General features: G+C 33.1%; 1 protein-coding gene across 3 annotated transcripts in view; it reads right to left on the bottom strand.

Annotated features, from left to right (window-relative positions):
- The window catches only part of LRRTM4 (leucine rich repeat transmembrane neuronal 4), a 787,905-nt gene that overhangs the window by 358,613 nt on the left and 406,106 nt on the right, over positions 1-23,186 (bottom strand). The window contains exon 3 of one of the 3 annotated variants that reach the window (XM_079110898.1): positions 13,881-13,970. The exons of the other annotated variants lie outside the window; for them this stretch is intronic. Within the exon in view, the coding sequence (XP_078967024.1) occupies positions 13,899-13,970 (72 nt within the window). The 3' untranslated portion in view covers positions 13,881-13,898. Of the gene's footprint in view, positions 1-13,880; positions 13,971-23,186 lie in introns of those variants that run through there. 3 annotated transcript variants of the gene reach the window in all.

A 23,186-nucleotide genomic window follows, 5' to 3' on the forward strand; every position in this document is an offset into this window, starting at 1 on the left:
GCTTCATGATCTTTGCTTGGCCACTTTAAGGAGGATTGAAGGGTAAAGCAAAAGGTAGTTCACCAACATTTGAATCCACTTTTTCTATTAAGTGTACTTTGCTTGATTCATTAGTCTGTTATATCCCAAATAATATTTCTAATTCCTCTCCAGAGCACCAGACTTAGCTCCCATTGGTTGACATGCAGACTTCTACCATGAGAAACAACACAGTCAAAATAAAACACTTAGTTCTTTTGCTTGTTTGATTGGATTTTTGTTTGTTTTTGTTTTGTGTGTATGTTTTTAGAGGCAGGGTAGAGGAGCAGTCAATAACAGGGACTGATAAACTATAACCTGCAGGCTCAATATGACCATCTAGTTGTGTGTCACCAGCCAGCTGTGTTTTCTATGGATAAAATTTTGCAATCAGTCTGATGGTGGGGAACAATTGGCATCAGTGTGTTTGGATTCCATTTTTGTTTTACTAAATGACCTTGAGCCAATTATACACAATTTCTATACTGTACGTTCCTTATAATTTGTACCAAAAAATTCATAAAGGCGTACGCCTAAATGTTAACAATAGATAATATAGGGTAGAAAAATTATAACCTTTTCCTTTTTCTATGGGATTTTTTTTGAGTGAGCATAAACAAACTTTCTCTCTCTCTCTCTCTCTCTCTCTCTCTCTCTCTCTCTCTCTCTCTCTGTATTGTAAAGGTGTTCTTCAAATTAAATAGTAAATATTGGCACAATTCAGAATAAATACCTCTGTGAAGAATGAATTAGCATGTGTGAGAAAGGAAATTTAGGTTCTTATTTATGTTTTGGAAATTGAACAATATTAATCAAAGGAAATTTAGTTGTAAAATTACTTATTTTTATTAAAAGAATTCAAATCATTTGGGAAAGTTAAGAATGAAACATGATTAAATTGGAAGACTTAACAATTATTTTGAATTAATTGAAAAATACAGAAAATCTAATATTAAGACAAGGGAATATGTACATATGAAAAACACACTGTTGTGTTGTGCCAAATAGCTCTAGATCTGGAGTTTGTTTATAATTCAAAATGTGGCTTCTCCTACTTTATAGTCCTTAACTTCTGTAAGTATGATTTATCTAAGGCACATTAGTTTTTTTTTCCAAAATGAAGAAAAATATAGTATTTCTTAATCAGAGCATTTCAAGGACTACATGGGAAAATGCATGGAAAGATTTTAACACAATATTGGACCATGAGTGTTTAATTACTACTTGATCACAATTTATGTGAATTTATTCTATGAACATGTATAACTTCTTTTTGAATTTAAGTATAAATTAAAATGATAGGAAATTTTACCAGTAAAAAATAAAAACTATTTTACTAAAGTACTACTAAATGCATTTGGTGTTAAAAAAATGTTTCAAGACCTAATTTTGCCATATCCTTGATTTATAACATTGAGAAAACATTCAAATATTTTCAAAAACTTGATTTCTTTACATGTATAAAATGAATACCTATTAGGTGTCCTTTTTTCACAATGATATTGTAAGAAGTCAATTAAATAATGGCATATTCTTTATTATAAATAGTGGTACTAATTTTTATTATCATGAGTATATTTGGCAGATCTGAAAAGTTCACTTATGTCACTAATGCCAGTAATTCAAATTTTTATTTTAAGGCTGCCCTTAACAGTTTCTTAATTTACTCTAGTCCACCAGAACCTGAAAAAAGTAGTCTTCAAAAATCAAAATACTTCCTAAATCTGCTGAGATACTGAGAGCCCGCACATTAATTACTTCTGCACTCAATTTGATGCAGAAGCTTTTAAAATGAGATCAGTCCCTCTTTAGGCTGGTCTAGTACATCAGCCTTAGGGTTTATTACAAATTATTCAGATCTCGGGAAGAAAGTTCAGCATAGAGCATGGTGGCTAGATGGGAATGATCAGCACTGCTTTGTTTGTAACACCATTAATTTTCAGGTTAGTAGAAAATTCTATGTATATATGTTACTACACAATTGCTATTCATTAATTTCTGTGAAACTATGATTCATTTGTGTGAACAATTGTGAGTTACTAGAACCATCTCTCTTCTCTCCCCTCTCATTCTCTCTCTTCCTCTACACACATACACACACACACACACACACATACACACACACACAAACACAAAGAACTAGCCACTGTATTATCATTGTCTGATGAAAAATTGAACCCAAGATGACTTTCAAAGTCATCTACACACTCTTAATAGTTGATAGCTTTTAATGAGCCAATTAAACAAAATATTTTATGCAGTCTCCTTGAGGGTGTGTAAAGCACAATTGATCCTATAAAGCATAGCACAATGAAAATAACTAGTGTTCCAGTATATGCCTGTGGCAGGTGTATGAGGGGCATGGAGAGGTTAACAGGATGGCCAAAACAGTTGCTTCATTTAAAACCTTTGACTTGAATTAACCCTTGGAAAAAAATAATCTTTTTTTTTTTTTTTTTTCCCTGAATTAGTCTCTGCAAATTTGTGTTACTGGACTTGCCTTCAGACTGTTAATTCCCTCTTGCACCAACATTAACTCTAAGATCTAAATAAGATGGAAACACCAGTATTTGTAGTTTATTTTAGCTCATAAACTAGATTAATCAAAGAGCACATGGCAGGGAGAAAAGTGGAATGTTAAGTGAAAATGCGATTCATTTAAAATGATAGATGCCTACATAACAGTCCCTGTAGGAAAATGATAAAATTAAGGACTTGGGATAGTAACTAACATAATGTTATGTGATAAATTTGAGGTTAATAATAATTTCAAGCAGAGTTTAAACAGATGAGTATTTTGATCTGGTATTTGTGGCAGGTTTTCCAACTCAGGAAAAGCTTATCTGGGAAACAAACCAGTACTTCCGACTTCTCAGTGTGCATATGTTTTTGTGCTGATACTTTAAATCCCAACAGTAGAGGCAAAACTCAGGTGGTAATGCAGGTATTCTATGCTCTGTCTTTCTCTTTCCTCAGAAAACCTAATATCTTTCAAGATGTCTTATTCTTGTCTTCAGTAAAGTGCAGCTGAGACAGGTGGCTTATGGATCTCCAAAGCTTAATCACTCCTCAGCATTCTGTGATGTTGGCACAGGATACAGCATCCTGCAGTAGGGATGCAGAAAAGCAGAGGTGGGTCTTAACTCTTGTCAGTGCAAATTGCAGGACTCAGACCTTCTTTTGGTATTTTACTTCTGTGTTTAGTTTCCCTTGTCCTTTTATGGAATCATAACCTACTGGTCATCATTGTGTGTTCAGATTTTATATCATAGTTAGATCTCTAAAGACTTGTTTTACATCTGTTGAGATAATTCTATTTACAATAATGTAATGCTGCCTCCTTAGCCTTGTGCATTTCCTAATCACGGCCATTATATCATATGTCTCTGTTTCCACTAAATTATATATACAATTATTGTCTTGGGAAGAAAAAATATATAAAACAGGAAAATAGAGCTTCTATTTGTGGTAACAATTGTTTGTCAACAGAAGATGTGTGTGGTATTTTACAAATTATGTGTTCTTTTCCAGAGTCTAAAATTTGATAGAATACATAAAAGGCAAAGTGATTCAAGTTCAAAATCACATAAACTCATTTTATAACTCCCTAAATTCAATAACATTAAAAATTGGCTATTGTCAGTCAAAATTAAATTTACCAGTTTAAAAACACTTCCTTTTAAATACTACTCATAATGCCAAATGCTTATTATAATAAACTAAAAAACTATAATAAACTAAAAATTCTTCATTATAATAATGCCTTTTTCTTCGTGTTTTCCTCTAATTCAATCAATCAGTGCTCTACCTTTTTTGGAAGTCTAGCACATAACTAAAATAAAAAATACTGATGGCCTATACTTCTTTTAAGAGACAAAGGATAATTAGAAAAATAGATTCAAAAGGAAATACATATGTGGGAGTAAATATTAAATTGGGTTATGCCTGCGTGCATACTTATAGCCTGAATTTTAAAAACCAAAAAACTTTTACAAGTTGTTCATTACTTTTCTTAATATATTCATGCAGTGTAGAAACATAGTTTAAAAGAAATATGTTGGGGGAAAAGTTAACATTTTTTATTTCAAAATTGATTCAGTATTGGTTGAAAAACACGGGGGGAGGGGAAGGAATTCTAATTTTATCTTTCAGTACCCAACTTAGATAATATTACTTAAAGATTAAGGGAGTTATAACTATAAAATGATGTGTTGCAGCATTATGATTATGCATCACTTAAAATAGAACTGCAGTGGACCACCTGATAATTACCTCATTTACCACAGTACATACAGTAGAGATAAAGTACTGAGAGTTACAGAGGAAGAAATGATATCTCAATAATTTAATTTAAATGTAGATTTTGAAGTTGACAAGATAGTCTCATTGAGCATTTCAGGCAAATTGTTATAGAAGACATACATAAAAATGCATTAAAAGGCACCTGTCAAAAATACTTTCACAGCACAGTCAACAGCTACATTCTTCAGGCTCGGGAGATGTGTGCACATCTTAGAGGGGCCCCGATTTATCTTCAGGTAAGGTAACATCTGTCATGCAGTCCAGAACTGCATCAAATTCCCATTTCTCCCTTAAGATAAAAAGCAACTTAGATTTGCATGACACCTTTTCTTATGAAGAATATAATATGAAGTTATATTAAGAACTTAAGCTCATGAAGTTATCCAGCATCTTAGGAAAGAAATTGTCACGGACAGGGGGATTTTGGAATAATCTGTCTGGGTTGAGCTTTTTGGATATTCCTTTCCTTCTGCCCTGTAACCTGTCCAATTTGGCACAACTGGTTTCTAGATGATATATGATTTGATAAAATTTTGTAATTAATTGTGTTTTGTTGATTATAGGACCTATTGCACTCCACTATGGGATTGTTCAACACATATTAATCCAAAATTCTAATAATTAATATTAATGTTTTATTGAAAAACTATTATGTGCCAAGTATATGATTGACAATTCGTAAGTATTATTTCATTTAATTCTCATCAAAATCCATTCAAGTACTACTACTTTGATAAATGAGGAATTTAATATGCCTACTGCTAATTAAGTGGCAGAACAGTTATTTCACTCAGATTTGTCAGACCAGAGTGATGAAATTTTTCCAGTATTTGAGCAGATTCTCACCAATAGAGTTAGAAGCAATGCAGATCAAAGACAGTCATTAACCTCAGAAAACTCACATTGCAATAATAGAGATCACTTATGAAAAATGTATTTAGAATACAATGGAAAATTGATTTAAGTCCTTCTCTTTTTGACCTTTTGTTATTGGGTCTTCTTTTATTCAGCTTCTCAATTTTCTCATAGAGGATGCTAATGCATGTTTACTCAAAGAGTGGATAAATACTACCATATGCTACTAAATCACACTTTTTAACAACATAGTCTGACAGAGTAACATTCTGGATTATATGAAATGAAATTTCTTGTAACACTGAAAAACCTTGCACTGTGTTTCTGGAGAAATATTCTTTATATTAAGCATGGGCATATACCAGGAACAAAATATTTTTGGCTGAGGCTCAGTGCATTCCTGTTCCAAGCCAGAAACCTCTGTTAATCATATCATTTGATTTTCTTCCCATTAGGTAATAGAATGGGATTTATTTCTAATTTACCAGTCAAACATTTGTATGGTTGATTCAAGCACTAAGATTCAATTTTTAAATTGATATAAAAAAGAATGAGGCTAGTGGATGTATGATATTAAAGAAGATCATATTAAATGAGGTAGTATGTGTGCAATAGTTGACTATTGAACCCATTTGGTGTTTAATGAGACTAAGAACACAATTGGTGCTTAATACATGTTCTTTTAAAGTGAGATTTAAAAACTAACCTTTGTCTATGCCCTGATAATTTCTATAGGATAAATCTAGGATGCCATAAAAAAAGAAGCTATACTTTCTCAAAGCATAATAATAAAGGTTTATTTTACTTTTTTCTCTCAAATTCCACATAGCAAAAATCAAGAGTTTGTCTTCCTAAGAGACAAGACAATGTACTGGTTAAGGGTTCAGATGCTGAGCTAGATTGCTTTTTCCAATCCCAGGCTTTATCAATCACTATTTTGTGACCTTCCACATGTTATTTAAGTTTTTATATGTCTCCGTTCTTCTGCCTAACAAACTGGGTTAATAGTAGTAATTCTGGACCTGCTAAGTATATATAAAATAAGAGAAGGACTCAGAATTTTCATTGCATGTGGTAAACTCCAGGAAAACAGAAAACTAATGGGTATTATCTTTGCAGACACTGCCATCTGTGGTAACAGAATCATCCTTTGAAGTTCAAGTTCTCTAACTTGATTCATTTTTTTAAAGTTCAAGCCACTCTGCAGCAGTCTCTAATGCACATTGAGGTATATTAATAGATGGGATTTGAGGAATGTCATGTGAAAGTTCAAGAGTTTCCCTTTATTTGAGCATCTAGTGTGATTCAAAGCCAACATGAGGAAAAAACTAGTAGGCCATTCATGTCATAGGGGGTTGCTAGGGAGACAAGCACCCATGTATACATACATAAATGTATAGTTACATATAAAAGTGATTCAAAAATGAGAAAATATGAAAATAATGAAGATCGTCATTTTATAAAAAGTGAATTAAACCTTTAGTATGAATCTGGAAGCACCACTAGACATTTTCTCAGTGCCTATAATGTTGTACATGTATGACCATTGCCATATGCAGGACAGGGCAAGTGGCGACTGAATTTCAGCTGATCACAAATCCATGAATCTTACCTCTGTGTTACTGAGGTGAGGGGTGTACCAAACTCCAATTATTCAAAGAAAAATAAGTGGATCAGAAGGGGAGACATTCTGATTCCCCATTATAATTGAAATTTACCATATTTCCTGTTAATAGAACTGGAAGTATTTTTAATTCTAGTTGCTTTATACCATCTATTACAGCCCAATGTGGGATAAGCCAAGTTGATGTCTTACAGGAGACAATTTGAACTTAGCACTATTTTTTCCTAATTCCTCTTGAAGTGAAAGAAGCAACGATAGTTGTCTTAGTCAGCTTTCTCACTGCTGTGACCAAAGCAAGAACAATTATAGGAGGAAAAGTTAATTTGGGGGCTCACAGTTTCAGAGGTCTTAGTCCAAATATGGCCGACTTCACTTTGGGGGCTGAGGTTAGACAGAACTTCGTGGCGGAAGTGGGGCAGAGGAAAGTAGTTGGGAACATGGCACCAGGAAGGAGAGAGAGAGAGGGAGAGAGAGAGAGAGAGTATTTCCTGATCACAGACAAAATATATACCCCAAAGGCACACCCCCAGAGATCTAGCTTGTCCAGCCACACCCTACCTGCCTCCTGCCACCACTCAGTCCTTATCAGGCGATTAATGCACTGATTAGGTAAAAATTCTCACAGTCCAATCATTTCACCTCTAAACTTTCTTGAATTGTTTCATACAGGAGCTTTTGTGGGACACCTAATATCTAAACCATAATAATAGTGAACTTATAAATAATTTTCAGATTTTAGGATAAAATTCTGAAAACTGGAGAAAATTATATCAGAGAAAATACAGATGAGACAGGAAGGCAGAAAGGACTGAAAGTCTCACAATATATTGCAAATTAAAGGAAAGTATTCCCAGATAATAAAACCTAGCACTAAGTTCACCACCAATTTCTGATTAGGATCACTGGGTACTAACTGAAAAGGAGACCCTCAGTGCAGACCATGGGAGGGTGAGGAGAATCTAAGGAGGAAATGGCCTAAAATCTTGATACAAGTAACAAAATTTAAAAGCATATTTGGAAGGTGAGACAGAATACTATACAAAACAGGTCAATGATGGTAAGATAAGAACAAGAATTTCTCCAGAACTCAGGGAAAATAGGAGAGGAGATAAGTATTATGAAAAATCACAGAAAAATAAGTAGGATGTTTGACTTTCAAAGATACATAAATGTGGAATAGCAATTTCAGAAAGAATGAAGAAAACAAGTTGGGGAAGCAATAATCTACTATAGAATAAGAGACATCTTCTCTGAGTGCTCCCATTTGCATCTTGAACATCCTCCAAAGGCCCATGTGCAGGAGGCGGTTTCCCCACCTGTGAAGCAGTATTGGTAGGTAGTGGGAGCCCTAGGAGGGGGACCTGGTGGAAGGGGCCAGGTCATGAGGGCATGCTCTTCAAGGGGATATTGGGACCTATCACTTTCCTTTTTCTGTCTTTGTTCCCTGGTCACTGTGAGGTAAACAGGTCTCCTCTACAAAAACTCCCACCGTGACATACTGAGCCACCACAGGCCTGGAGCAACAAGATCAAGTGACCATGGACTGAAACCTCTGAAACCATGAGTCCAAATTAGCATTTCCTTTTTATATATTGATTATCTCAGGGATCTTTTCACACTAACTAAAAACTAACACACAAAGTCAAAAGAGAAGCTGACTTTAAAGAGAAAATTTCTTACTGAGTGCAGTCAAAATTAATACACAACTATAAATATAAATATATACTAATATTGATGTGCATTGAAAACAAAAAGGGAAAGTAATAATAAACTTATGCATTTTAAAGAATAAAAATTGAAAAGAAGATGACACTGTAATATGTGATCTTCAATATAAAAATTTTTTACAGATTAACACATTTTCATTAATACAAATATATAAACACTAGAGGTAAAATATAAAAAAGATCTATGTAGAATTGTTTATATTTTAGAAATATAAAGACTGGTTTATTAGGGTATAATCTGTTATGAAAATAAAAACCATGTATTACAATTATTTAAAAATATAACTTCATGTTTTCTAAAGAAATTAAAAATGACCTACAGAATCAAAAAGAGGGAAACATTTGTGAACCAGAAGTAAGTTTTACTACTGAGCGGATTTTTTGTGGGGGTGGGGAGGGAGTACTGGGGATTGAACTCAGGGGCACATGGCCCCTGAGACATACTCCCATTCCTATTTTGTATTTTATTTAGAGACAGGGTCTCACTGAGTTGCTTAGCCCCTTTCTTTTGCTGAGGCTGGCTTTGAAGGAATGATCCTCCTGCCTCATACTCCTGAGTAGCTTGGGATTACAGGCATGTGCTCCCACGCCCAACTTGGTTCAGAGGTGTTTTTGTTTGTTTTGTTTTGTTTCTTTTCCCCCTTAGGAATTTAAAACATTTTTTGATCTCTGTTCACCAGTATTTGCAATAAAGCAAACAATATACTCTTGGGTAACAATGTGATTAGTACAAAGTTATTTTCCTGGCTTATATTAAATAAGTTATCCAAATACTGCAAGGATTGAGCCTACATGTAAGGAATGAATTGGGGTAAAGGAAAAACATCCAGGTCAATAGTTAAGACTATAAAAGTTTGCTCACCCCTTTATGTGACAGGTGATATATTACCAATTTGCAGTGTTGATATCCTTCTCTAATTGTTAATGATGTTAACCAGGTTTTCATATGTTTATTGGACATTTGCATTTCTTCTTTATATAAACATATTTTCAAATTGTTTGCCCATTTTTCTATCGTTTATCCTTTATTATTATCATTGCATTTTAGTTGTTCTCAAAATATTTTGAATATTAGGCATTTATTAAATACATGATCAGCAAATATTTTCCTTTCTTGATTACCGTAATTTTGCACCAGATAATGATATCAGGAAGGGTGAGACCTCCAAAGTTGTTCATATGTTTCAACATTGCTTTTGTTATACTATACTCTTATATTTCCATGTAAATTGTAGGACCATATTGACTATTCACAAAGCAGTGGGAGTTTTGTTAGTTATTACATTGAATTTGTAGATAATTTTAGGGAGTGTTTTACTTTATAGTTATTAAGTCTATGAACATAGATGTCTTTCCATGTATATAAGTCTTTATTTCAACATGATTTTTTTCTCAATGAGCAAGTCTTGTACTTGTTTGATTTTATTTACTATTACAACTCTTCAGATGCTACCGTAAATTACATCATTAATTCAATTCATTTTCAGATTATTCATTGTCAGTTGTATATAAATACAAATTATTTTTGCATACTGTTCTTACAATCTACAGTTTTCTTGGACATATTTATTTGATTTAATGATTGTACGTGTGTTTTTGTATGTTTGTGAATTCTTCCGGTTTTCTTCTATATGAGATCATATTATCTCCACATAGAGTTTTATCTCTTACATTCCAAGCTGGATTTCTATTTTATTTTCTTACCTAATTACCTGGCTAGGAACTCCACCACAAATTAGAAGTGGCAAAATTTGACATTGTTGTTATGCCAACTGATCTCGGGGGAAAACATCCTATCTTTTTACCATTAAGTGTAAAACTGGCTGTTTTTGAAAGTGTACTTTATCAGGTTAAGATCCATTCCTAGGTTTTTGAGTATTTAAAAATAAAACAAAAATAGAGAGGTTATTGGATTTTGTTAAGTAATTTTCTTGAGTCTGTTGTGATGATCATGTGCTTTTGTTCTGTATTCTATTAATATGGTATATTACATGGTTTAGTTTTTGCATGCAACAAATTTTGCTTTCGTGGGATAAATCTCACTTGGTCATGCTATATGAGCCTTTCTTTTCTGCTACTGGATTTGGTCTGCTAGTGCACTTTTATGAATTTGTGAATTTTACACTTACGCTCATAAAAGATATTGGTCTGTATTTTTCATGATTTCCTTTTCTGGTTTGGGTTTAAGGGCAATGTGGAGCTTATAGAATGAGTTTGAAAGTTAAGTTAGAAAGTGTTCCTCTTATCATCAACATCATCATTTTTTTTTTTCCTAAGAGGAGGTTGAGAAGGATTGATGTCAGGGTGGCAGTTCTTTAAACTTACTGTAGAATATTCCAGTAAGGCCATCTGACTCTGAACCTTTAATTTTGGGAAGTCTTCTAATTACTAACTTCTTCCATTTCCTTGTCTACTTATTTTTTCTATTATTTCATGTAGTGGCAATAGTGGTCCATGACTTCTAGAGGATTTTTCTTTTTGACCAGGCTACCTAGTTTGTTAGTATCCAGATGTTCATAGTATTTTTTATACTGTAGTATTTCTCTAAGATTATAGTTATATCCTCTTATCCTTTTTTAGTAATTAGAAACTTACCTCTCTTTTTTTGTTAGTCCAGCCGAAGTTTTGTAAATTAGATTGATATTTTCAAAGAAGCAAATTTTAGGGTTTGCTGATTCTCAATAATATTTCTCTCTTCCATATGAGTGTGTGTGTGTGTGTGAGTGTGTTTCTAACATTTCTTCCTTCTTCCTTCTTTTCTTTCTTTCTTCCTTCCTCCCTTCTTCCCTCCCTTCCTCCCTCCCTTCCTCCCTCCCTCCCTCCCTTCCTTCCTCTCTTTCTTTCTTTCTTTCTTTCTTTCTTTCTTCTTCTTTCGTTCTTCTTTCTTTCTTTCTTTCTTTCTTTCTTCTTTCTTCTTTTCTTTGGTGCTTGCTTATCTTGCAGGGGGCAGGTGCCATTATTTTTCAAGCTTCTTAAGCTGAAAGATTAAGTTATCAATTTTCAATTTTTTTAGGGAGAAACTTTTGGAAAGTAAGCACTTATAAATTTTATACTAAGTAATACAATTGTGCAGCCTCTAAAATTTTGTTTTCCATTTTCATTTACTTCAAATTATTTTCTAATTCTTTTTCTGATTATTTTTTGACCTATTTATTAACTTGCTTTGTGTTTACTTGTCTCGTATTTCTGTGAATTTTCCAAGTATCCTTAAGTTATTGATTTCTAATTTTATTTCATTGTGTTTAGAGGACATACTTTGTATGGTTTCAGTCTTTTCAAATTTATTGAAGTTTGCTTTATGGATAAACAAACCTTGGAGTATGTACCATTTTTTCTTGAGAAGATTGCACATTCTGCTTTTATTGACTTTAAGTGTTCTATATATGTTTATCAAGTTCAGTTGGTCTACCATATTGGTGAAGTTTTCTCTTTTCCTGTTAATTTTCAATCTAGAAGTACTTTTCATTGTTGAGAGTGAACTAATGAAGTCTCCAACCATATTGTTTAATCATTTATTTCCTTATATCAGTTCTGAGCTTTTGCTTCCAATATTTTGGGGCTTTGGGAGTAAGTGACTATGTATTCATTATTATTTTCTTTTAAATATGACATGAATTATTGTTGTTATTACTTGGTGGTGTTTTTTGTTTAATGAATTAAACACTAATTCTGTAAAATCTGCATTTACACATCATGTGAAACCATTAACTTCTCTGTCTTAGTGTATTCATTAGTTAATGATAGGTTACAGTTTTCCCAAATGCCTATAACCAATCCGTTTCCCAATCTGTGAGAATGGGTTCTTGTGTTTCCTCACCTGACCTCAACACTCAGCCAGCTATTTTTAAATCTGCTTTAGCTTCCTCTTCCTGGTTTTTGTAAAGTTTTGTATCCAGTTGTGAGGGACTAGAGCCTTCTTAATACTTTCTTGAGCATGTTATCAGCCTTACACATACAAGTTTCTTTCTAGAGTACCAGGAATATATCAGAAGTTTTTCAGAGAACTTAGGAAGTCACATTCTTCAGCTTTTCTTTTAAACCTTTTGGTTAGTCTATTCTTTGCCCAATTTTTGGCTTGTCTATTGTGTCCGTTGCCTTGGGAAGTTGAAAATTTTAAAAAAGATGCTGCTGAATGATTTGAAAAACAACCCTTTGAGAAGCTTTTAGATCTGGCAAGCTTCCGTCAGATCAAATAAAAGCAAGCTTTTTAGGAGAGACTTCCAGGTAATGACCTGACAGATCAGATAAGGGCAATTCTTGGAAAAGAGGTTATGAAAGGCTCTTCCTCTGTTCTGCTCCTTCTAGTACCTAAAATGCAAGCTACTTTTTACCAAGGATAGTGATGGGCTTGAGGACAGGGCAGGGAACTTGGAGAGGGACCAGGATAGATAAAATAAAATGCCATGAAAGTTATGGTTCCTACGGAAACTCAACTATTTTTCTTGAATAAATGTTCCACAGGTGGCTTCTGACCTTTGGCTAGTTTCAACAGTCAGGAAAACTTGCTTCTGAAAACTTTTGCCAGTTTCTGAGTGGATTTTAGAGAGGGATAACTTTCTGTAGATCCTTTCTCTTCCATTTTCATTGGTGTCACTCTCCAGAGAATGTTTTAAATATAAAATGTAAATTACAAAATTACCCATTAAAAATGTTCACTACTATGCAGAATAGCAAGCTAAAACAATACTACTCTTTAACAGTAAAAAATTGGTTAACAGTTTTTATTTCTTTTCATCTTTCTGTTTTTCTTTCTGGATAGTCTAGAAAATAATAAAATTACATCTTTTTATTGTATTAGTTGGAAATGAGTTTTGAAATTATCATTTTAAAATTCAATGACTGTGTTTCTTTAGAATCTTGGAGTTTTAATTCTATGTTCAACATTACTTTCTGTTCCTTCCCAAAAATTTACTCTCTTTTTTAACCCCAGACATCACATATCCTTTGGGAGAAGTACACACAGATAAACACAGGAAAATAAGGAATATTTTTTAAAAAGTTTTGAAATCCACACTTCGAAGGCCAAAAAACAAATCATCCAAATCTTTACAAAGCATGTAAACATGACACATAAAATACTACTATGAATTTTGCTTTGTATACAGTAATTGCATATCTTGAACTTCTTTTTGTGTGTGGATAAGAATGTTCCAACCATAAGAAGTTCCCAAACTCAAACTGTTGCTGATATATCTATATATTGTTGCAATTTTCCAGGAATCTACATATTATTATTAAATTTGCAATATGCATTATTTTAATGAAATTCAATGAAAATTTAATATTCATATATGACAAGAATATTGCTCTTGTATTTTAAATACTTTTGAACCACCATGCCCAAACCCTCAATATTTTAAGTGTGATGAAGTTTAATAAGCTAAAATGTTCTTCCTGATCTCTCCCCAAGACAAGAAGACGAACAAGAAGCAATCAATTGTGACCTGCAGTGGCAAGAAAAGAGCAGAGAGTTACCCTTCTAAACACAAGCTGACAGAACATGAATCTGTTAAAATCTGAAGTTCTAACCATATGCAATTATGAATATGTAACAAAAAATCCAAAATTAGTTGTTTTGTTATGTTTAATATCAATCAACTATAGAACCTGTTCCTATCTCTGGGGAAGCATGCTCTAGTCTTTTACAAATAGTAAAATTCATGAAAAACATACAGTATCTGTTGTTGATGAATTTTTCAAATAAAATCCAAAATCCAACATTTGTAAAAGAATGTTGAGAACAAAGTGTGCAAGTTTTAACTAACTACCACCTACAGAAAAGCTTAGATAACATCAGGCAATTGGTAGTATAAATTATGAAAACTGAAATTTTTTGACTTGATTAGCTGCTCTCATGTTAGTTTATAGCCATGAACTATAAAATTTATTTTACTACTCTTCCTAACCCTAAAAATTCTCATTGATATTACCTTATAGGGAAATATGCATTATTAATGACATATCTATATAGAAACATTAAAATGACATCAATCCGGAAAACACGGTTATAAAAATATTATTAAATATTCAAACTTTTGCATTTCCTGCTGTCAGTTTATAAACACCAGATTGAGAACTAATGGCTTCTGTGAACAGCATAACAATGGGAAAAAATAAGTCAACTAATTACAATGCTAACTATGTATAAAATTATAGGTTAATCTCTACAAAATTGATGGTCTTTAGCTACCTACTTAGCTAACTCATGTGTGTGTAATTATAAACTAACTATTCAACAAGTTTTTCATCAGAATTGATGAAAAAATGATGGTGTAAATACACACGCACACACATATATATATTTTATATATATATTTGATTTAAAAATAGATGAATTCAAATTTTGAACATATGATTAATTAAGATTTTATCATATCACCCTGACTCATCCCAGACTGCCTTTTCAATCCTTCCTGCAATCATTAAATTTAAGATTTTCTCAGTAATCTAACTGCTTATATCAGATCACTATAGAAGGTTTGGAAACTGATAGATTGTTATGACAAAAATATTTGTGCTGATTTCAACCCTAATAGTCAGAGAGAAGATAATAAAAAAATAGATTACAGAAAGTCTATTTAAATTTCCTTTATAACCATTTTATACCATAATGTATTTATAGTACATTTATTTTATAAATTTATGGTAAATATATTTTAAAAGATGAGTATGAGGGAAAAAGTTGAATCTGAGGAATAAGTATTATGGAAAATATAGGCCAGAGTCTAGTTGTATATTATAAAGGTATGGTCTGATTCTCCTATTGTAGATAGAGCATTTTTCTGTCTGGATATTTACACACACACACAAACAAATATATGTATTTCTTTTAACAATAATTAAAAATTCACCACGGCTAAATAGGTGATCTACAAACATTTTTCTAGGAATGTGGTAAACTCTTTTTTTGATTTGTATATTCCTGTCTTAATTTAGCTGAGGGCATTTTATTCAAGATATATGATCTTTACTGTTTGTACTTGTGATGAATGCATTCCTAATGCTTTACATTGTTTTCTTATGAATATCATTATCATTATGCACATTTGTACTTTTTTGTCTGCCTTCTGAAAGCCTTTAGAAGTCTGCCTTTTATGTCAGTGATTTAGTATTGCACAACCTTACTTTATGCAATTTTACAGTTTCTAATGGTATTTATTGTAACTGCCTGAGTTCATCTTTAAATAGTTCCCCTTTAATTTTGTTCTATTGTCTTATCTAAATTTGTATACTTGTCCTCAAGCATAGAAATAGTTCATTGAACATAGATATTAATCAACCTTTGTGATAGTACAGGTATGTGGTTACCTTGGTTCATTCAACCTTTCTTCTTGGGACCAGCTGATAAACATGTTCATATCTGCAGGCAGAAAGTACATTTTTGCCCTTAATCCCCTGAAGAGTTCCCACTGTTGACATAGACTTTATCGTTTGGGAATTAGCAGTAATAAGATAACATCTTTTTTTTCCTCTACTGCTTGGAATTATGGAAGCTCAAGGTTAAGTATTCGCTGCTCTTGATTTGCCGCTATTACTAAATTTATGTTCATCTTTCTGATGACTACATTTCCAGGTTTCACAATCCTGAATTTTTCCTACCCAGATTTATTCACACACACACACACACACACACACACACACACACACACACACACCCCTTGCTGATTGGATTTATCATTGTGGGTTACATTATCAACTGTAAGTAGAAAGAAAGGTGCCGATTTGGAACAGGGAAGGAGAGCTGCTTTGCAAATTAGTTCTAAACATCTAGAATAACGGCAGATCAACGGTTGCAGATCTGGACTTCCCAAACTAACAGACAGAGAACGCTGAGAATGCAGTTAGAACTGCAAAGGTGGGCCAGAATTTTAGGTAATCAAATAAATTCCAATAAGTTATGACTTGAAGGAAATTAGATACATTGGCAAAGATTTGTCTTAAATTTTACTTTTGTTTTTCAGCGTCTAATGAGATTTTGCTCTTTTATTTTAGTATGAATTTCAAGGGAGATGTTGTTAACATATCCAGTTTCATACCTATTTGCCAATCAAACCCCAAAATACTCCTGAATCATGGAAGCAGACCAACATTGCTGCATCAAAATTAAAGATTTATTTTATTGTATTTTATTAGCATAATGATGTTTTTATACATAGTATTTAGTAAGTGAGATGCTTCTGTTAATACCTGTAAAACATAAAGTTGAAATAGATTAACATAGAATATAGACTGAGTATTTTCATATATTGAAAGTGGATTTTTGAAGGAATAATTTCGTTTTTTAAGGGCTAATTTTTTGATTGTCATTTCTTTAATTGGAAAACTTAGACTTAATCACTAATTAAGTGGAATTTTGTGTCTGTTTCCTTACTGGGAAGGAAATCAGAAATTAAATTGTTTTAAATTGCTCCCAACTAAGTAGTGCCTTAGCTTTATATGTCACAAAAATTTGCAAATTGCTTCACTGTAATTTGGAGGAAAAGTGGGGGTGACAATAACATTACTACTTAAGATACCCTTATAAAGTTGCCATAGAAATAAGTTCTATATACTTCACGCACACAAATAGTATCCAAATGTGATAATCATCAATAATCAGGATCAAAACTCAAAACTAATTTTCAATTTTATTTTAAATAAAGTGGGATGAAGAGTTAAACTGGTTTGTTATAGGGCCATTCTAAAGTTTGATACAGACTTGCTTCCCAAAACTGTTTCCATTTATTTCAGTACTTTTTTCTAGCACTATGTTGATCAGTGCGGCTTTTGACATTTACATAAAGCAAAAAGGCATTTTCATTCTCTTGGAGCTATTCTTCGAAGAGAAAGATGCTGCAGCTAGGGAAAACATTAATTAGAAGCACATCTAACATAAATGGCTTGTCACTGAGTTACAATACTTAGCAGAACTTATGCTGTCCTTGGAAGATAGAAAAATTCCTTCAGTGCTTGGGTTTAACTTGAGAAGTTAACTACTCTAATTTGTAGGGATACATATTATGCACAGGCTGCAATGTATTTGCATATTTTAAATACTTTAAAGAATATTACACCAAATGAATCCCTTATGTAATGTAATTTAGTTCACAGGTTGAAAAATGGGATAACAGTTTCAGTCCCTGTCACTCTCCTCATGCTGAAAGTATAGCTGGAGAATAAAATAAGCAGTGCATAAAAACAGATATTACAGTAACAACTGCCATGATTATAAAAAGGATACACTGCACCGTTTTTTGCTTATTTATAACAAATGAGCATAACCATCTTCTTGTGTTTCTTTGGGGAATAGGATTAATTCCTTTTGCTACATTGAAATGAAGCATGGGTAATGTCATTGAATGTGTGTCTAAATGACCCTAAAATATTACATTAGTAGAAATGATGGGATAAAAGTCATGCAAATGAACAAGATACTTATGTCCCCCACATTCTTTAGTTTCACATTGCATGATAATAAGATAACTCCTTCATTGTCCAAACTACCCATGGATGTCAGTTTATTTGCAAAAGCAGTCTTCAAAACAACAAAAAAATGTGAGAACTTTATTACTTCATCTGTGCTGGATTTATAAGTACCCAAATCTGCATCAGTTTATCCCTTTATCAAAAATTTCCCCCTTCTCTTCTCTGCTTATGCTAACAATAATTACATTAAACAAAGAAAAGCACAGATTCTAGGACAGAAATTGCAACCTTTGTAACCTATCTTCTTCGATAGCTTATTTGTTGGGCAGTACATAGATGGTCTCATATTCAACACATTTTCCTCCCTTTGCATTAGTATGTAGATATAGTATCTCACCACATGAAAAATTTGCATAGAAATGGAACAGCAAATAACTTACATATTGATTCATGATCATGATATAGGAACTTCTTTTCATGTATCAAGTTATCTTATCACTTATAACAGAAGTATCAATAAATTGTGCCAAAGATTTCACTAAGTATCTTATCTGTATATCTCTTGAATAACTATTATCAATCAGAAGATATAAGATAAGGAAACTTAATCTTACAGCAGGACCAGTATTACTTACTTCCATCTAGGAATCTAAGTCTTACTGCATCCTAAGAGACCTATGCATCAGGCATGTCAGAGATATTTTTTAGTTTTTCCAGAAACCATTTAGAATTAGGTAAGAAATTTTAGAAAATTCTGATGTGAATATATCACCTGCAAGCATTTATAAATTTTGTTAACTCTCCAGAGCTACCTGTGGACCACAGTGGAAAACCAAGTTAAGTAGGGCTGTCCTCTACGATTCTCAGCAGGGTTCCCCAGTTGCAGTTTAGTAACTGCTGAGACAATTCCAGTTCACAAGACCTGCAAGGATGTCTAGTAGCAAAAACAGGGGTCTTATGAGGTTATAGGAACTGGATGGGAAAAACCCCCAAAACACCACAAACCTTACATGGTTGCTTTTCGCATGTGTAGAATATACTTACTTAGCAGCAACTTCTAAAAACAATACATTGATCAAGATTGAAGGAGTTTACATTTTGATTAATGAGAAAGTTACATGGAACACATCCATTGTACTTGGTACATGTCAGACAATTAATCTTCATAGGCCCCTGCAACAAAGGGAGCATTATATTTTTAAGGGAAGAAAGACAGACACAATGAAGCAAAATAATGTGCTTCCTTGAATTTCCATCAGAATCTTTTCTAATTTCAGTTTCCCAATACTTCTTGGCAGTGAACTCCAGACTTCTCTTTCTTTCTGAAATACTTAACTAGTCTTTTATCTCTGCAAGCAAAACATTCTTTGTGACTATTTTGTTTTTGTGTTTTTATCTGAGGCAATAAGTAACATTGCCATTAACTTTTTATATATCCTTCCCATGAGTAACCTGAGATTTCATTAAGAATTCTGTCATCTCTGTGGCTGACTAAAACTCCATTGTATATATATATATACACATTTTCTTTATCCATTATCTATTGAATAGTATATCTAAGCTGGTTCCATAGTCTGGCTATTGTGAGTAGTGCTACTATAGATATGGGTATGAATGTATCACTACAGTATGAGGACTTTAATTCTTTAGGATTAATGTCAAGAAGTGGTATAGCTCTAAAAACAGAATTCTGTCATTTTGCATCTAAATATATGCTATAAAAAATTCTGTAAGGACTAGAAGTGTTGAATTTGGTTCTGTTAGTTTCTCTTGTCATCATTTTCTTTTCATACCCATTCTTTTATTTCCTAAAACAATAACACATTCAGGGATATGCTACTATTGAAATACATACAAAGACACATGCATGCACACACACACGCACACACACACACGCACGCACGCGCACACACACATATTCTGGTAACCTATTCTGTAATCCAGTCAATGACAGGAGAGTTATAAGCAAAGAATTAAAAATATAGCAATGTAACTGACGTGACCTTGATTTTTATTGAATATAGACTACATATTTTAAAGCAATATTTTATTAACACAAAACGTCTTTCTATGCTTAAACTTGAATCATTTATGTAGAACAACTGCCATGATGTTGTAGATAGGCTGACTTTTAGGGACTTTGGCAAAACTCTGATTATCAGATAACACATACCATACCACATACAAACCTTGTATAATAAGCAAAAGACTGTGGAAAATAAGTAAAGGCTTCTGTAAAATTGCCTTTTCATTGGAGAAAAACTTATCAAAATGATTTTCAGCCATTCAAGCTGATGTAACAGAGCACAGAATGAATAGCTTATTCATAATAAAAATTGATTTCTCAAAGTTCTGGAGGCTGGGAAGTCCAAGATCCAGGCTCTAGCAGATTCTGATTTCCCTGAGTGCCCTCTTCCTATCTCATAGATGGTGCCTTCTTGACATTGTCTCACTTGGTGGTAAGGTGAGGCGAGCTCCATTGGGAATGTTTTATAAATGTCTTAAAACCATTTTTGAAAATTCAGTCCTCATGACCTAATTGCATCCTAATACCACTGCACCAAGAGTGAAGACTTCAAAATATGAGTTTTGGAGATACAGATATTCAGATCATAGCAAATATATTCTGAGTAAATATAAAATCATTGAAATCTGTCTTTTCTATCAGTAATGGATTTGAGATTTATGCATACCAAACATTTTCAAAAAATTTTATAGAGTTAAATTTAAGGAATCTTGAATGCCATATCTTTGCATGGAGATCAGTGAGCTATGGGCTACAGGAAAAATTGGGATCAGTGTCTGTCTTTGTATATGCAATTTTATTGAAACACACCTTTGCCTATTGATTTACATACTGAGTGGCTGCTATCACTATACAATTGCCATGTTGAACAGTTAGGACAGAGATCTTACGATTTTCAAGCCTAAAGGATTTACTATGTGCTCCTTATTTGAAAAGGTATTCTGAATTTGGGTCTTGCTGTTTCATAAAGCAAGATAAATATTAATTAAAAGTTAGGCAAGTACTATTCATTAAATGATAGCATAATGGTGATTTTAATTTCTGTTCTTCCCTTTTCTTCTTTCTAGTTTTCTGTGTATTCTAATTCTTTGAAATGTTCACATATAATTCATATCATAGACAATATAGTTTTAATTTAGTTTCATTTTAAATATTTATTTCATAATAGGAATATATTTTTAAAAGCATTTTAAAATTATATCTGTTTGCTTACTTCCCTCCCCCCACTCCCCCACCCCCCAGTACTGGATCTTCTACTACTGAGTAAATCCTCAGCCCTTTTTATTTTTCTCAACTTCCTGAGTTACTGGAATTGCAGGCATATGCCACCATCTCCAGTTTTTTTGCTCTCTTTTTTAACAAAATACCTCATAAAAGATTTTTCAAAATGGTAGAGCCGATCTAGGCAGCAACTCTCAATCATTCCACACCCCAGAAAGGAAGCAGCTAACCTGTGGTCAGGGAGGAGGTGTTACAAACAGAGAAAGAGGAAGAGAAAAAACCCACAGCTTACTTCCTTAGCGACAGTGGAAAAGAAAAACAGAGCAGGTTTGAACAACCAGAAGAGCAAAGACAGCGGAGGAGATCAAACAATTAAACCCAAATTGTGGACTGAAATTTGTGCTGGGTAGGGCAGTCATTTTGTAGAGCCCTCAACAAGCCAGCCTGCCTCAAATAAATGAGATCAACACAGCTTCTCCTCACTTTCAGAAAGCAACAAATAAAATCAGAGAGAATACCTCAGAAATGGATTGTCTCAGTAATCTCTCTGGAAGGAATTGAAGAGGGATTCCTGTTAGATCAATGTAACCAGCATATGACCCAGCTGTACCACTCCTTGGTATCCTGAAAAACTAAAATCTCCATACTAGCTGGGCATTGTGGTACACACCTATAATCCCAGCAATTTGGGAGGCTGAAGCAGGAGAATTGCAAGTTTAAAGTCAGCCTCAGCAATTTAGTGAGGCCATAAGCAATTCAGTGAGACCCTGTCTCAAAATAAACAATTAAAAGGACCCAGAATGTGGCTCAGTGTCTCTGGGTTCAATCCGCAGTATAAATAAATAAATAAATAAATAAATAAATAAATAAATAAATAAATAAATAACAAATTCAATGAAAACTTAAAAAAACTTAAGAATAAAAAATAAATCAGCATACTATGGTGATATAGGCACGTCAATGTTTATAACAGAACAATTTATAATATCAAAGTTATGGAACTAGCCCAGAAGCCTATCAACAGATGAATGAATAAAGGAAGTGTGGAGTTTTTCTCAGCTATAAAGAAGAATGAAATTTTGTCATTAGCTAATGGATAAATGGAACTAGAGAACATCATGCTAAATGAAACAAACCAGACCAAGACAGTAAAGAGTAGAATGTTTTCTCTCATATGTGGAAGTTAGACCAAAATAAGGGAAAAGACTGGGGAGGAAATCCCATGAAAACAGAAGGGCTATTAGTGGAGTAGAGAAAGAGGATTGAGGAAGAGGAAGGAGAGAAAGGAAAGTGAGAAAATGTGGAATTAAGTTGATCAAATTATCCTGTGTAAATATATGACTATACCATAGTGAATTTCATCTTCATGTATAGCTCTAAAGCACTGATTAAAAAAAAAAAAAAAAAAAAAACTCTAAATAAATAGAAGGAAGACCAGTGAAGTAGAAGCAAGGGAACAGGGGACATGGGGAGGTTACAGAAGGAGCATATACTGGGAACTGAAGTGGAGCAAACTATATTCCATGCATGTATGATTCTGTACATATTTGGTATATCTACAATGTACTAATAAACATATAAAAATATTCCTTGAAAGAGTTATTTATGTTCACTTGTCTCTAATTCTTTAATTCTCATTCTTTTTGAATGTTTTCAGGATTTCACCATCACAGAAATGTTAAAATCTTTCTCATAAAAGTCTTCCATGCACCTGCATTGTTCATTTCAATATTTAATTCTCACTTCTTTCACCTGAACTCTTAGCAACATTTGAAAGGGTTGATCACTCCTCTCTCCTTGAAATTTTTTTGACATTTGCCTTCTAGGATTCCATCCACATCGATTTTCCTCCTACATAACTAGATGCTTGTTTTAATCTCTTCTGCTGACTTTTCCTTGACTTCCCAACCTCCTATGAATAGCCAATTGCCTTTGGACTCTCTCCTTGATATCATTTCTTTTTTTTTTTTTTTTTAAGTTTTTTCACTTGTTCTAATTAGTTGTACAT

Source organism: Sciurus vulgaris (genome assembly GCF_902686455.1).
Source record: "Sciurus vulgaris genome assembly, chromosome: 14".
NCBI lineage: Eukaryota > Metazoa > Chordata > Mammalia > Rodentia > Sciuridae > Sciurus > Sciurus vulgaris.